At 46.2% G+C, this 17132-nt stretch overlaps 1 protein-coding gene across 1 annotated transcript; it reads right to left on the reverse strand.

The window, feature by feature from the left end:
• Window positions 1-1049: 1049 nt before the first annotated feature.
• LOC122625856 (ubiquitin-conjugating enzyme E2 N) lies at window positions 1050-1749 on the reverse strand. Its single transcript, XM_043805890.1, has one exon. The coding sequence runs from the start codon at window positions 1627-1629 to the stop codon at window positions 1129-1131; it is 501 nt and encodes a 166-aa protein (XP_043661825.1). The 5' UTR covers window positions 1630-1749; the 3' UTR covers window positions 1050-1128.
• Between the last annotated feature and the right edge of the window lie 15383 nt (window positions 1750-17132).

Consider the following 17132-nt stretch of genomic DNA (forward strand, 5'->3'; position numbering starts at 1 on the left):
TTATTACACTGTCTATAAATCGGACGCGGCTAGATCGGAGCTGCGCTGATAGATTGGCCACATAAGTGGTGCGAGTGTGTGGCAGGTGTCTCAGCGGGTCTCTTAGAAAGTGGCAAGTACTTGGCCACATTTGACACGGCGGCAAACACAGATACAGATACAGATATGGCTCGAGGGCAGCGCCTCGAATGCGGGTCTAGCTGGGCTCCTGATCGGAAAATACGACGCCATTCAGTTAATTGAAAACCCATATCAATATATTTAGATACCGTGTAATAAAAAGCACGAGGCTGTATTACAATTGTGGGTGGAAAGAAACCAAGGAACCAAAACCTGTAGTAAAAATTCCTTGATTTCTTTGCTTATATCTTTTATTTTAATAACTATTGAGTACTTTTTACAAATTATATATAGCTCATATAAATGATTAACTGCATGTCAAAACAGAGCAATTTAATGTTATGTTTGGTTCTGCTCGGCCATTATACTCAGTGCTGAGTATCAGGTAGTCGACAGAGGAGAGTTCAGGATGCCTTTGTTCGGGGGCGACTAAGCGAAAGCGCCACTCCCTAACCTCGGAGCAGTGTCCACTTTCCCAGCCAGCCCAGTTCAGGCCATATAAATCAATTAATTTAAACTGCCAGGCAGCTGTCAAATTGTGTTGCTACCGGGAGCGTTTTTCGTTTCGTTTCGTTTCGCTTTTGAGTCGCTCGGCTTGGCCGGGGTTTTGTTTTACTTTGTTTTGGGTTCTCGAGTTGCGGGGGAAGCCGGCAAAGAGACTTTGGGCTGGGTACGGCGACATGTCGAGATTTACTGCTGAGTGATTGACGACTTCATGTGTCATTAAATACCGTTAGCAGTCGCTTTTGTATGCCGCACACTGGACCGCACTCATTCTACATGCCACATCGCTCGCGCTTAGTGAAAGTCGCTGCGATGCCTGATTTGTAGCTGCGGCACTTGCGGCTGCACATTGCAATTAGACATCTCGCCGTGGGGGCGTCAATTGCTCGCAGACATAAACTAGGGAGTGATATACACGGCATATATAAAATACAGACGGTTGGAGCAAAACAATGCCCATTTTTAATTAGATTTACTGCTTAACTAGGCTTCTATGGAGTGAATTTAACTTCCCATTGCATGCTTCACAGTCCATTCCCTGGCCAGTTGAATGGCCCTCGCCTCGTTGTCCTTCCACAACTCCGCCACATCGTTGACAAGAGGATCGTCTGGGTTCGGAGCACTCAAGAGGGCCTGGATCGAAAGAAGAACGGTTCGAATTTGCAGAGCAGGACTCCACTTCTCCTTCAGGATGTCCAGGCAAATTCGGCCCAAGCGGTCGATGTTCGGATGGAAAATCTTTGTCAAAAATCGCACCTTTGGCGCCTTCATGGGATAGTCCTCGGGCAGAAACAATTCCAATTTGAAAACTCCACCCTCGAAGGGCGAGTCATTGGGGCCAGTGACGAGGACGTGGAAGTATCGCGCATTACCCTCATCCGGCATGGCACTGATCCCGGGCACTGGGTCCTCCAGGAGGCGCTGCGTCTCCTTGATGATTCTGGTGGTCAGTGCGGCCATTTCCTCTCTCTGCAGCTTAACACGACTCGTATGGCAATGGAACATTTGCGGTACCACTTCTTATCAGAGACCTTTGATCCTTGATAAAGGTTACGTGTTTCAGTTATAAGTAACTACGTTAATTTTAGTTGCATGAAATTTCTGAACTAGGCTACTGGGTAACTGGGTTGCCTTGTGAGGCATCTTGCTCCAACTGTCAATAAATTAACTTGGCTGATCTGAATGCCCACGTCATCTCAATGAGACCGAATCAAACGCCCAATTCCCATGCATTTGCAATTATCCTTCAGTGGGCAAAATTGAAATTGACTAGAGGCATTTGCCCCTCCATTCAGCTCCCACCACCCACAACAATAAAAGCGAACCGCATTTCCATCCTGCAACGCTTGAGGGTCCTTCTGAAATCCCGGCTGAACTGGCAATGTTAACTGGCACTCAACTAGCAGCTTATTAGCAAACTTTCCCATTGGATTATATAGTTGAATATTATAATAATCGAGTTAGGTTCGTGTAAGTGGATGCTCCACCGCTCCACCGCCCCCGCAATCCGCCTGCCTTGGGGCCTGGTTAGCAGTCAGCTTTCATGCACAATTTCCGTTTTCATGGCTCCGGGCATGAAAATAAGCCCACAGTTTATGAGACGACGACGAGGACGAGAATGGGGACAGGGACGAGGACGACGTCTCATGTTGGGGTAACAAAAAGTGGGCAACTTTTTAGAGCGCCGAGGAAATACTTTGCTAAATTGCCAGCCCAGTGGCAGTGGCAGTGGCAAAGGCGGCCAAAACCTCACACTTTGTGCCTGCCCTCGTGGAATGGCTACAAAAACCAATAACAGGACGTAATACACTCATGTGTGTGCGAATTGGGGGGATTCCAACTTTTACAAATCGTTAGCATTTCGCACGTTTATTGAGTTGTTTTTGTATGTAAATTGGTTGCATAACTTTTGCCATGGAAAGTGTCGAGTGGCCGGGCCGGAATGGCAACACTAACCCAACGCAACCTAACCCTTTCGGTGCCCTCGCACTATTCTACACTGGATTATTGTCTGTAGATTTCCAGATACGCAAACGAACATTCCCTGCCCGTCTGCGTGTCCTCGTGTGCATAAACTTTGATTCCACTTTGAATGCGCCGGCGAATGCTAAACGCGCTGGAATCCCTGGATGGGGTATTTCGATATCAGAGTACCCTTGAAATATATATATCTATAGATTGCAACATTTACATAGATACAAGGTGTGGTTTCTTAGAGAAATACAGATACAAGTTATAACAAACTATCAGAAATGTGATGTCCAAGATATATATCAAATAATATAAGGAAAACCAGAGTGAGCATGGATCACATCTCAAAACATGGCCAACTATCACAGAAGAGGACCAACAATTGCTGAATAGTCGAAAAACCACTGACCTTCCTAAAGATCCAAAACCACAAAGCAAAACCATAATAAAATTCGTTAAATAAAACTTTTCTGTACAATTTATTAGCATTTAAAACCTTAAACTATATTAAACATTTTATATAAATATAGATGTGCTTAGTCGATGGCCTCGTAGCTAATGCTATTTACGTTTATGTTAATCTTAGTGTTGTAAACTATACTATCATCTCTAATAAATAAATACAAAATAAGGAAAATTTATATATTTTTTTATTTTCTTAAAATAAGTATTTCAAAGTGTTGTTGAATTTTGTAAAGAGGTTATAGCTCAACATACCCTCGTCATCCACGAGTGCGAAGCATAAAAAGTTTAAGCTATTTGCGGATCTCCGAGCGAAGGCTTTTCCTAGTGGGAAAATGATGCGGGGAAAGGTCGCTCTGTCTGTGGTTGTCGCTTTGGTTTGCATTGGTTTGCTGCGGTGGTGCATATTTGTCGTTTGCGGTTTTCAGCTGCAAATATTATAGCAAATTGAACTGTAAATAGTTTTTATTGCCCCTTCTGCCACAGCACAGAGACGGAGTCAAACAGGGTCGAGGCGAGAAAATGCCGGGATGAAGTGCAGCAGAGCTCTGATTTTTGTTTTCCAACTATATCGGGCTGGCCAGGCCACAGTTTGTTTGCAGAAATTCCATTTTCCGGCCAACCCTGAATGGGTTCAAAATGAAGTTGTGTCACCAAGATTAACTCAGAGAAATACCAAAGCAAACAATTGACTGGAAACGCGATTTTGTATGCGAAAAAGTGTGGAAAATACCAGCTTAATGATTTTGTTAGAAAAATTATATATAAGTTAGGCGGTTACTTAGATCTAGAAGCCACTTTAAAGAGTTACTTATCTAACTAGCCGAAATTAATCGTTTTATACTTGGTTTAGGTTGATTGTTTTCTAATGAATTAATTTCATTGTTTCAATGATTGAATAGGGCAGCATAAATTCACTTAAATTCAAGCACACCCCCTAACGAATTGCCACCTTTGGACGCAGGCCCCAAAGAAATCAAACAACAGCGACAAACGACGCCCCCTCATCGGATGATTAATGGCTGGCAAATTAATATGAAATTCCGAAGCCGGCATCGTCATCCTCGCAGAACACGAAACTAATAATTTGTGTGCCGTAATTTGCATAGATATATCATTATTATTATATTTCTTTCCTTTTATTTCGTACACGCCTCGCATTTTCATCAATCAATCGGACGGATGCGGATGCAGGACGGGCGGGGGAAAGACATGACATGAAAAATATGTTTGCCAGTCGATGGAAAAATTATAATTTATAAAAATTTTAAGAGCACTGCAACGTGCGCCACTCGCGCCATCAATCAAAAATCTCGGTGGACATCGCAGACGAATGGAAGGTGGACAGATGGATCCCAGATTACGACGGTAGCCATCAGAGGCCGCGGTCCAGTGACCGGCCATTTACTTACTGGATAATAGGGAGTCGAATATATATATACCTTTGAAAAAGATATTTAACTACAAAATCATATATATATGCTAAGTTATCTTACAATGTATTTTTAGAGTGTATGCTCTCCGAAAGAGATATCAATTTGTTAAATGGAATCATTAATAAAGACTCTATTAAATCAGACAACTGGTATCTTAAAATATAAATATATAATATATCCATTTCAAGCATTATTATTATATTTATTAGGTTTGTCGTGATTAAACGGGGTATTCAAAGTGCGTTACCCAGAGCTGCTTCTGGCACTCAGTTATAAATGATTCAAATTATGGAACCGACAATGAGATGAAGACCATGACGATGCTGCCCGACTTCTGATGATGATGATGTTCGGCCTCGCTTTTCGGCTATTGTCTGCCCGCCACGACGGATGTTGAAAAATGTGAAAATTGTGAAAAATTCTACAACAATCCGAAGTAACAAATGCCCCAGACGGAAATGCCGGAAAAAGAAGCATATTAGATTTGTTCCAGGCCAAGACAGGCCGGTCATTCATCCAGGCATCCAGGGGCATCAATTTGTTCGCTCTCGAGCGAGATTAATGATGTTGCACCGTGGGGCACAGGGGGCATCTAACATTAAATGCCAGCTAATTAATGATCAAACTGTTGCAAGCAACGACACGCCCCCCGAAAGCATAATGTGCCCACATTTCGCACGATTGGCGCTGAGAGCTGAGAACCGAGTGACACAGTAGTCACTCCATATGGATGATGATTGCCCCGCTCGGTCGCACTTTCCTTCCGGTCTGGTGTGTCCCATGATTAATGAGCTTATTATGTACTCTGCCACTGCTCAATCTCTCCTTCACTAACTTTCGGTTCGCTCGGCTCAGATGCTGCAGACAAGTCAGAATCTCCTTTCTTTTTGGCACAGGCCGCATTATTCTTCATTGTTCATTTGGCGTAGTGTGCCAGAAAGATTTATTACAAGCCCACTGGGCCAGGGATGAAAAGGGTCTCAGAATATTTCCAAGGAGTGGGAAAGTCACTCTACACACTATGAGGTACACATTTTATTATAGTTGCTGGCTAATATTATTAATAAAATCGTTCTCATAAAAGGCATTGAGCTACAGCGACCCTTTCATCAAATTAACCTGTAACCTGTATTTAATTATTTGCCCATTTGGTTATCTGGATTTCTCTCTGATTTCTGCAATTTACCACTCAACGCCGCATCCCCAGACCGCTGGATGTGAATTAAAATGTTCATAAACCCCTGGGCTCGGCAATTTGCAGTATTCCTCAGCTAAGGCAGCGGAGGGGGCAGGGCAGCATTGCATTGGCAACAAAATCAGCGAACGAACGCGCTGACAGCTGTCAACATGTCGTATGATTAATGTTGGCCAAATGCGGTTGCATTTTTGTGCGTTTCGCGCTGTAAATGAAATGATAAATTGGGTGTGCGAACATTTCTGCCTTGTTCGCCAGCCGCCATCCAGTCGACCGATTTGCAGCTTAATAACGAAATGAAAACAGAGCAGGCAGCGGCATCGGCAGCGTTGGAGCGAGAAGTCCCTCAATTAAATTGCCTTTCACCAGCAGAATGCCATTCAGGAAACTTTGCCACATATCCGCTCGTTCATTCCCCACTTGGAGTTGCACAAACAGTGGATATTCTTGTTGTTGTTGCTCTGGCTGGAGTTGTGGCAGTGGCACACCTTTGTTGACACCTTTGGCCAACACAACCTCAGCCTCGGGCGCATTCGTGGCGTGTGTGAAGTGGCATGTCCACATCCGTTTCGCCTCGCGTTTGATTGATTGAAACTGCAGTTGCAACTCGCTGGCACCAAAAGGCGTTGACAGCTCGCCTCTGGCAGTCGTGTGAATCGCGGGGAAGTGGGAGTGCACCTTGCAAAGTGCACAAATCACTGCTTGTAATGTGCGACCTTTGCCCTCGTGTCAGTTAAACGCGACGCGGGAGAAATCACTGCTATTGAAATCAATGAAATGTCTGAATGGGAAATCGCTGGTTGGAAAAACCAGAGATATTGCCTCGTGCTTTACGTTTGTAATCAGTAGTAAAATAGCTAATCATGCTCGGAAATAAGAAATTAAGATGGTTATAAAAAATGCAGTCACGCTAGCTTTTATTGTGAGAATAAAGGGTTTTGGAGTTGCAGTAATTATTACTTCAGCATTTATCCATAGATTAGAGGCTGAGGAACAAGAAACTGAATTTAATTGTATTCTTAGTATTCTTAATATTATATTATAAAATTATTGAAAAATATATTTTACATTACACAGGAAATCTATTCCTTAATTTTATTGAGCGCAGCATGGAAAAACGTAGTAGCTCTCTTGTGCGTACAAATTACCCATTTGCATCTGCGGATGCAAAATCCGCCCGTCATCCAAATGGGGCTGCATTTGGTTGCAACTTGAGTCAATTTCCTGCTGCAACTTGAAATGCACAACTAATAACCCGAATGGGCCGGGAATTTCGCCCAGCAAGGCAAACATTATAAATGCAGCCATAAATGCGTCGTAAACCAGGCAGCAACACGGAATCAAGGACTTCGGGGTGGCGGGATTTCAAGACGTTGATGGCAGCGTCGCAAAATATGGGCAAAGGCTGCAAGCGGCAACAACATAATAAATTAATTATATGCAACATCAGCAACAGTGCCAACCCCCCGCCCTCCCTCCTCTTTGCACCACACTCACTTGAGTGATGTGTGGCATAAAGTCGTGAGCGTGAGCGTCTATTAGCAGTCAACGTTGACGACGTACAACAGAACCGGCAACTATCCGACCCGCCCCTTCGGCCCCACCGCCCCCTTTTCTGCTTCTTCCTCTTCTCCTTCTTCTTCTTGACAAGGCGCACACGAGCGCGAACAAACAAGGGGCGTGGCACGGGGGCAAGGGCAGGGCAGGGCAGTGCAGTGCAGATAGTTTAGCATGTGTGGCATCTCGGAAAGGCGAGCCAAGTCAAGACAAGTCAGCACAGGAGTAGTCGACGAGAGTCGAGTTCAGTCGAGTTGGCTTGGCTTGGGTTGGGTTGGATTTACGGGGCTTGGGGCAAGCTAAGGGGTAGATAGGGAACAACAACGGAGCCAGTCAAACGGGCAATCCATCCATCAGCCGCTGGCAGACAGCAATTGCAAGCTGCAAGTTGCAAGTTGCCAGTTGCGCCGGCTATGTGGCACGTTTGATGTTGCTGCACTAACCACACCGAGCCAGTTATTACTGCTGCAACAATGCTCCAATTTGCTGGGGATTTGCAGGGCGAAAGGGTTTCGGATTAGTCCTTGAAATCATGTCGAACATATAACATGTTGCATGTTATAAAAGCTTTATTATAATAACTTTATTATAGCAACAATTTGTATGGTTCCAAATTAGCTGATTTTGTATGTTTCATTTTAATAAGTTTCCCTTAATCTCAAGATAGGCTTTATTGAAATATTCTGAAGGTTCTAAATTAACTACATAATTAAATGAGTTTTTGAAAAGAGTATTCATAGTTCGACTGGGGCAAAGCCACATTGCCTTAATAATTCTCGCATTGTTGCTGCAAAGACGCTGCCACAAATGTTGCTGACGTTGCTGACTGGCCAACTTAAGGAGACGCTGACCGTAGATTGCATCGGGATTCGAGGGGCGGGCTGGGAGGAGACTGTTCTGATTGGAAAATCAAGTGTGTGCATCGGATGGGGAGAACGCTTGCAGCCGGGGCATGTTTGCCTGCTTTTAATGGCCCCAACTGACAGAGACTGCAGCTCCGCTAATTGCGAATGCTTGACGCATGTTGCAGCCACTCATGGGTAGACATGGACGCAGGGCTGGTGGGGTATCGCCGGGTATCGGCGGGTATCGTGGAGGAGGGCATGCGGGGGCGGTGTGGCAGGTCTTTTGCTTAGACAGCTCCACTTCGCTGCGCTCCTCACTCAATTCGTCTCGAGTCCTCGCGGCCCGAAGTGCAGCGTGATTTTTAATTAGTTTTCTTAGAAATTAAATTGTTAATTTGATCGACGCATTTTCCGCACTCGCCGGCGGCTGCCCCTCCATCTTAATCTCCTTCGCCGAGCTGCTAAGTGGCCTGTTGCTTTGACTTCATTATGGTAGTTGGTGGTTGCAGCTTGGTGCTGGCTGTTTGCTATTCGCTGTTTGCTGTTTGCTGCTCGGTTGTTTGAGCTCTTTGTCTGCTCATTAATGCCAATTCTGGCGCGCCGGAGTTGACGCCTGCCACCATATCGCCATATCGCTCTATAGCCCCCCCTGGCCCATCTGCCCCCTCCGTTGGTCACGGCCATCAGGCAAGACAAGTTGCACTCGTGACTGAGTGCGCGAGTGACGGTTGTTTATGGGTCTTACGGGGAACGAGCTATTCGGAAAGTGCGGCTGCGAAGGGCGAAAGTGGTAAGGGGTAGGGGGTAAAGTGGTCTGGAGTCAAGCATATTTTGCAGTTAAGGGAATGCAACGTAAGAAATTGCTCGCTGACATGCGACTTGCTAAAAGTAATCTAAGAACGGATTGATGGATGAATCGTCAGTCAGGATCAGGATGGTGGACTCAAACGGCGGACGACTGAGTTATGATATGCCATCCGCCACATTTACTTGAAGCTGTTTGGCCAGCAGAAGTGACTTATGCATATATTTCTGTTTTTACGAAAAAATACAACAGGTGGTGACAATTATGATAAGGAGTGCGTTCCTCACCTTTTGTATGAGATTAAAAGCTGTGCGTTCTATCAGTCATTCTCTCCATGACAGCTCGATTTGTTTTATTAATCACAGCTGCAAGGTGATAAAAAATGTATTGTTCACATTAGTGGGATGTGCGAAAAACGGTTATCCTTTGTTATTACATTCAAAGCGCTGTCGGAATAGACCAAACTATATACATACATGTACATATGCATACCAGTAACCCCAATTCCACCCTGCAACATCTCAACTGACTGTTGCCCGCGACCAAACAACTTTCGCCTCCAATCAGTCAGTCAATCAATCAATCAATCAGTCAGCGCCCAACTGACAATTTGCAGCCCCCTCCCCCGGAGCGAGTGCCACCACCTCGGCGACTCAGTCACGCCCTTTACGGTGCACCGCGGTGGTGCAACGTCTGCGTTCAGGTGGTTGGGGTTGCGGTGCATGTGAATGTGAATGTGCATGTGCCACTCACTGGCAATTAAGGCCGAAATAAAATAATACACCGAAAATGCCAATTAACCTTTGAATGCCATGCATGACCACGTACTCTACTCCCTGCACTCGATGCGGTGCACCGGAATGGGCTGTATGCACTGCGTGTGTTCGGGGGGCGGGGCTGGATGATAAAATAATTACCCAGACGCATAACTCGAAAGTAAAATACAAAATTTAATTTATGCATGCTCACAACGACGGACAAGGAAAGGACCGGCCGACCGACCGAATAGCACCCGGATCCGGAGCCAGTGCAATTTATCTCACGCGGATCGCAGATACACACATCCATCCATCCATCCAAACATCCAACCATCCGACTCTCCTCCTGATCCCCATTTTGCCCACCATTGCAGCATTGCAGGCTGCATTTCGATGGCGGAGCCCTAAATATGAAATAATTTATGATGCGACATTTTCATCAGCAATTCGTTAAAATTCATGCATGCATGCATTTTTAAGCAGACCTCCCCCTCCGAACTTCGAGCCCTTGAGCCACCCCTTCTGGTGCCGTATTTATAAATTTATTAAGCCCGAAAGGAGGGGATCACTCCTTGGCCCTGAGTTCCGCAGACAAAGCCGGGCGACGACAACACGAATCGCGAATCGCGAATCGCATGTAAAATTCTTATTTTAATCGATGCAAATATGCAGCGGCGATAGCAGCAGCAGCGGCGGCAACAACAATTGCTGATGACGCCGATGGTGGTGCACGCTGCATGACAGGCGGTGGTGCAGTGGCAAGGTGGTGCGGTGCATGTGATGCATGTGTGTGTCGCCGGGGAGGCCTGCAGTCGCGAAGGGAAGCGAAACTCGGCCATCGCGATAATAAATCAATTTTCACAATAAACAGTTGTGTGCCCTGGCGGCAGACGAAGTCGACGGCGACTGTACAGTGGGTCCAGGTACAGTGGGACCTAGGAGGGAGCAACGAGTGTACAACTTACTTTTAAATTCTTTTGCACATATGAACTACTACTTATCACTTCCCGAATCGAGCCGAATGCTGATTAAAGCATTGAGAGAGTCCAATGATCTTGCTGTTCCAGTAAAATGTAATCAAGTAACTTCCCAGAACTTCGAGAAGCATGGACATGTATTTTGAACTCTATACACTTCCACTGTGCAACGCGGCTGCCACTTATTTGGTGCAAGGGGCCTGCACTTCTCGCACCACTTCATGTGTTGGCAGCGACAATAAATTAACTGCACTGCAATTATTTTCACATTTTCGCAAAGTGAATAAAAATTATTAAGGTATGTGGCAGCGATGAAAGGGCGTGCAGCTCCCAAGGGGCAGGTCGATAGCGTGGCCGCGAAAGTGAGAGCTTATGCAACGGATTAGCTGGGGAACAGGCATGTGACGCCTGACCCTTGACCCCCGGACCCCCCTGCCTGGCAGGCACCTTGAGTGCCGGTTTTCCCCAGAAAAACCAGTCCAGTCTGCAGTTAATCAAAATATCAAATTAACTGTCGTGTCTGTGGCAAATAAATCAAAATAAAAGCCGGTCCCAGGCTGCGAGCCCAGCTGAACTGAATCGGGCCACGCCCCCCTTTTGGGCCCCTGCCCCCAGGGCCACCTCCTCAATCAAGCCCACTGATGACGCTCCCCAATGAAAATTTCACATGCAGAGACTGCCTGATGAGTGAGCTGAATTTATTATAGGCCATGGCGATGGCGATGTACGCGATTTTATGAATGAGCAGCGAGGTGTGAGAGGCGGCAGAAGGCAAAATTGGCGAAGGGGGGAAGGGAAGAAGGGGCAAGTTCGGTGTGTCGTCGACGCCTTTGGCGGTGATTATTCAATGTCAAAACTTAATGTCCCCAAATTGCAGTTGTTGTCAGCGGTCAGCCGTGAAATTGAATGCATGTCGCCCGGCTGCAGCAAGCGGGTTCGCAAGTGCCCCATGCGGCAGCTGTTGCATAGTTTTAGGCGTGACACATGTCAACTCCTTCGGCCCCCGATCCCTCAATCTTGCCACTCGAATGGCATTCGGCGATTATCCCCAAAACGCAGCCGGCAATTCGCGCAATCCGAAAAAATAATACAATCGAAGCATTGACATTCGGGAGTGAAAACTGAGATACCCTCTCTTCTTGATTTAAATTAAATGATTTTAGGCTTTTAGAAAGATGTCTACCATTTTATGTTCTTTGGCACCCACTAATGATTATTAGTTTTATTAATTGATAAGTTCCAACTTTCCTTGGATTTTCTGCACCTAATGCAGTTCTTTAAAATGCTGGCTAAATCTGAGTACCTCACAGCCAGGGTATGCAATTCCCCAGTCCATGGCCCATGGCCAGCCAAACTCAACCCCAACTCCACTGCACTCCACTCCACTCCACTGGAGCTCAACTCATTTGGCAGCAGCTGCCATGGGGCATGTCCAGTTGCAAGGAGCGAGGAGGGACTGGGAGTAATGAGCGGGGAGGGGCGGGTCCGAGTTGGAGGAAGCTTGTTACCATAAAATTGGTGTAAACGAATTGCAGTCATCGTCGTCGTCGTCGTCGACGGTCTGTCGGCATTGCAAAAGTCCAAATCGCCGTGGTGGGTAGGGGGGAGAGGAGGGGAGAGCAGGGGAGGGGCGTGCGTCATTGTGAAATGTCTGTAATTTGGACAATTTGATGAATGGTTATTTGCCACGAGATGGCAAAGTGGTCATTATTCTTTATCTCCTTCGCTCGTTCCTTTTTCTCTACTCGGCTGCATTTTTTCGGTTACATTTTTTACGTTCAACGTTTACTAACTTTTTCATTGCACATTTGGTGCAGCTTTTTAGCATTTTTTGGTCGCCTCTGCAGCAGCGGAACTAAGTGCATTGTTGTCTAGAGGGTATCATCAGTTGGTGATTAGCTTGACGGGGGATCCTTGTGTTTATAAGGATAAACGAGGGGATCATATTGTGAAATATTTGTCTCGATATTTCGAACTGCCCTTTAGTGGAAAGTATATCAAACATTTATTGCTTTCTATTTTGATATATATTTATGATAATAATTTTATTGACCAAGCATTTATTTGTGTAAATGGGTAACTTCGAAAATGTATTCAGACCTTAAAGTGCAATAGCTGATTAAGTTGTTCTAATTAAACATGCAAATCTAGCATTTAAAGCACTTATGTATATTAGATATACAACTAAGAAAACTTGTCTAAAAACGTTGTAAAAAATGGAAATGCCCTTTTACAGGGTATTGGAAGCCCTGCTCACATAAGCTCGGTTGCCATGTTCGGTGCTTTGTTTTAACGACCCGTTTCATGGAGGAATAAATGGCAATTGCTGTGCCTGCCGCTCGTTTCATAATTCAATAAATTCACAAGGCGTTCACCTGGCGGCCGAGAAGCGGTAATATTGTCATTAGCCCCTTTTCCCCACCGTTAATGGGCTTTTGGGTGGTGGCTATGATCGCCGGGTGCAGGCGGCTTCGTGACCCGTTATCATTTGGGCCACCGATCGCCGTCCACTTTACGGCGGTTGCTCGTTTTGGCCTGGTCTACAAGTCCGCTGATGTCCAGCTAGTCCGCTGATGTGCTGTGTGCGGTCGCGGTCAGCTGAAAGCCATCTGTTTGGCCACCCCCTTGGCCACACAAGCCAGCAGCGCCCCTGCCACGCCCCCACCCCGGGACCGCCCTTGGGCTGGCCAGAATGCGTTCCACATGGCGGCAGGCCTAATTACATTTCTCGGCAAATGGCAAATGGAGAATGGCGTGATTGCACACGCAAATGCGCTCCGTTGTTTATATGCGTAGCAAATAGATTTATGCGCTCGTATTTTGCACGCTTAATTCCTTAAGGCAAAAGCCCCCCAGTTGGAGCGGAAGAAGCAACTGAGGCACTTGCTGCACTGCACTGGGAGAAAAATCACTGCATTTCTGAGTTAAAGAAATCTTATATTGTGAAATAATTGTGGTATATGACTATGTTTTCTTAGTGCTGTCATAACTCAAGTTTGAATTGGCATGTTCCGAACAATTTAAATCATGAGTTATGATGACCATTGGATTATTTCACTTATGAAGTGTCTCAATTTCTTTCTGTGTACTAACCCTCCCACTGTCTGGACACTTCCCACTGTTCATCCGAATGGATATGCCAGTTCCTGCCAATTGCTCTGGGCCCTCTGCCCACAGGGTCCCTCTTTTGGTCTGGAAAGTACTTAAATTACCGCCGAATGGGTTATGCCCTCGCAAATATTCCAGAAATGCCTAAGAAAATAGAAGGGGCTGAACGGACCAGCATTTACGACAAACTGCATTGGAATTGAGCCTGTGCAGGCAGATATATAAAAGTTACGTGAGACTTTCAGTTTTATGGCAATCTAGTAATTCTCTATGACTTTGCTTAAATAAGCAATAAAATAATGCCCTGGCACATATGATATGTTGAGTCATGGCGGTCTCTTAAAAGTCAGACCCCAAATGCAACACCTCCTCTTGAATGTCGCCGGCATTCGCGCTGCTGTTTAATTTCCCGCCCGTTCATTAATCAAATGTTGCCTTATTTGCATTGGCTCAGCTTCATCCATTTGGTTCCTGCCCCTGCGGATCCCTCACGAACGTGGAATGCGAGTTCCCGGGTTTTATAAATGGGCTATGAAATGGCCTAGGCACTGCCTCCGGATTCCCCCAGGTCGCTTAATTTATTTGTAAATATTAACACACACATTTTTCAGAACGAACGTTTCGCAATGTTGCTGAGGGGATCTGCGTGGAGCCCGCGGGCATTTATCAATATTTTATTGGTCCCATAAGCTTATTAATTGTCCGGGTTACCTTTCTGTGGGGGATTTAATTAGCCGACAGTGGCATTGTAATTGCATTGCCAATACCGGAGCCATCCATTCGATTCATCACCATGAAGGCATTGGGCCAAAAACTCCCCCACATGCGAAGATTGTGCGCTTGGTAACTCTGACCACAAACGAACTGCAAGGACACTGATGACGGGTAATGGAATAAAATGGAATGAATCCGATGGAGATGGAAATGGAGATGGAGATGGGCGAACGGAACGAGCAGGCGACTGCTCCTGACAAGTGCACACGAATGAGTTTCATGAGCTGGACTCGTCCGGACATTCTGCGGGAATCGGGCACATGGATAATACTCTGACCTCCATCAAAAGGTATTATACGCAAAATGGATTTACATGCAAAGTAAGCAGAAGCTATCATGAGTAAAGGTTGGCCAATTTATAATATTTAAATCGTATAACCAGTAAATTAACTCTTATAAATACTATTTGTTCTACATATGCATGTTGCAGAATGTTTTGCAGGCATAGTTATAGTTTGAGTTTTGAATGAAGCATTAGCGGCTCTTCCAGGAGATCCACTCTCCCCAGCCATGTTAGGGTATCCGGGAATTCCTCTTCCGGCTTCGCTGAGTGACAGCTGCTTGCCAGTCGGACATTACGTGTGGCTGAACCTAACCGTACCCGTACCCGAACCCGTACTCCCAGTCCAGCTGGCTCCTCCGCCTGCCCGGGCCCGGACACATGAAGATGACATGAGTCTGCCCGCCCCTGGCTGTAAACTCTGATGATGGCCTCTCCTGGCAGGCAACTCATGCTGAAAAATCCTGTTGACGAGGATAAAATGCAAAAACAAGCCGAGTGGAGTCGAGTCGAGTTGCGTACAGTCGAGGAAGAGGCGGAGCTAAGTGAAGTGTAGACACAGTGTCGGGCTTTGCATCCTGGGACGGGACTTGGCTTGGGATAAGTTTATTGTTGTATGTGCCACACGAATTGTTTTCTGGTCAAATCTGTCACTCGGCCTGTCCAGCTGTCACAGCTTGAAACGAGACGGAAGAGCCAAGCTGGGGAAAGAAAGACCATGACATGGACCCTAATACCAGGACCGGGACCAGTTGGACTCTAACCCCACATGGCAAGGTTATGAGGCCAGAGATTGATGATGGCTTGTGTTGATTGTGGAAAACGTGTGATAACCTAATGGCAGGGGAAAATTCGAAGTAAAAGCTTCACCTGGTGAGTCAAACGTGGTGTTGGAACTTGGGAAAGAAGGTGAACTAATCCAATCTTATTCGGAACTCTTAGTAGGCTAACCAAACAGTTTGCGCTGGGAATATGAGTACCCGTGGCTTTTGCTTATGGCCGATTACACACAAAGACGTTTCGCCGACGGCTGTCTGGGATCGGATCGATACCCAATTTTCCCGACTTCCTGGGGGGCACCATGCTGATTTCAATTTCTCGCAGCGCAACATGAAACGCTACAAAATAATAATGATGACGATTGGCCCCGTCCGGGCATTACTTTGCAGTCAAGTATCTTGGTGCCTTGCGCATTTCTCGGCTTCTCAATGATATGGTAGAGCCCGCCACTCGTCGGCTTCTTTTCTTTCTTTCGGCAATTTCTTTATTATTGCTCAGTGGAGTTGGATTCGTTTTCGACGATCCATCGAGGCGACCGCATGTGGTCACAACCGGCGGACGAGGAGAAATAAATGGGCCTGGGACAGAAACCGTTCGATCGATTCATTCATGAAACCCCCGACTAATTCAAGCTGAAATGTGTGAACAACAATGGAGGAAGCCAACCAGGCAACCAGGCAGCCTCACAGCCTCGGCTGTTGATTAATGTATGAACGCACATCGGCATCCCCCATTCTCTTCCCATCCTCTCCAGAAATCCAGTAGCCACGCTGCTCCGTCGATCGGAGTGAGTGTCATTAAGGTTGACTGGAGCGCAGCTGGAACCGCCTGCGGACTCGATTCCGGACTCCTAACTAGATCTCGGGCGCGGAGAAGATGTCAAATCGCTTTTGGCGCAAAATGCGATTTGGTGCAACTCAATACGGGCCCAGTTCGCTGGCCGTAATTGCCGGCCAAGTGAGTTCATTTGAGCGATCATGCATCATGCATGATGATGATCGAAAATGGGAACGCTTCGGATGCGGATGCGGGTACGGCATTGGAATCGGGATCGGCATCGAGATCGAGATCGGGTTCGGGTTCGGTTACCGGGGATCATGAGCACTGAATCTCTACTGAATCTCCGCTGACGGGGCGTAAATAAATCCAATTTGTTGCGCGCGTGAGCGTTTGACTGTTTTTCTCGGGTTTCTCAGTTTCTCAGTTTTTTCGCCACAGATCGGTCGTTGTGCCTCTTCCACGTCGAGTTGGCCATCCATCTGCGATCGTATAATGTCTTGGCTTTCCGGTTGCCACAACATGTCAATCATGCTCCATGGCATATCAAGCGCATTTCCCATTGTTCGGACTGATAATTTCTTGTTGACTCCGATTTTTTGCCATAACTTATTGTGATCGGTTCGTTTTGCAGCTCTGGCTGATGATTTTATAATGGGATTTGTGCCCATGCTGGCCGCTCGATGACGGGGCACAGTGCGGATGAGTTATGGCCGCAAAGTGTGACGAACTAGTCTTGATTGGAAGTAATTGTATATTTAGTTTAAGGAGAAAAACGTATTC

Source organism: Drosophila teissieri, chromosome 2L (assembly GCF_016746235.2).
Source record: "Drosophila teissieri strain GT53w chromosome 2L, Prin_Dtei_1.1, whole genome shotgun sequence".
Classification (NCBI taxonomy): Eukaryota; Metazoa; Arthropoda; class Insecta; order Diptera; family Drosophilidae; genus Drosophila; species Drosophila teissieri.

Bases quoted from the DNA above. Each gene is read 5' to 3' on its own strand.
- LOC122625856 (XM_043805890.1), bottom strand. From the start codon at position 1,629: ATGTTCCATTGCCATACGAGTCGTGTTAAGCTGCAGAGAGAGGAAATG.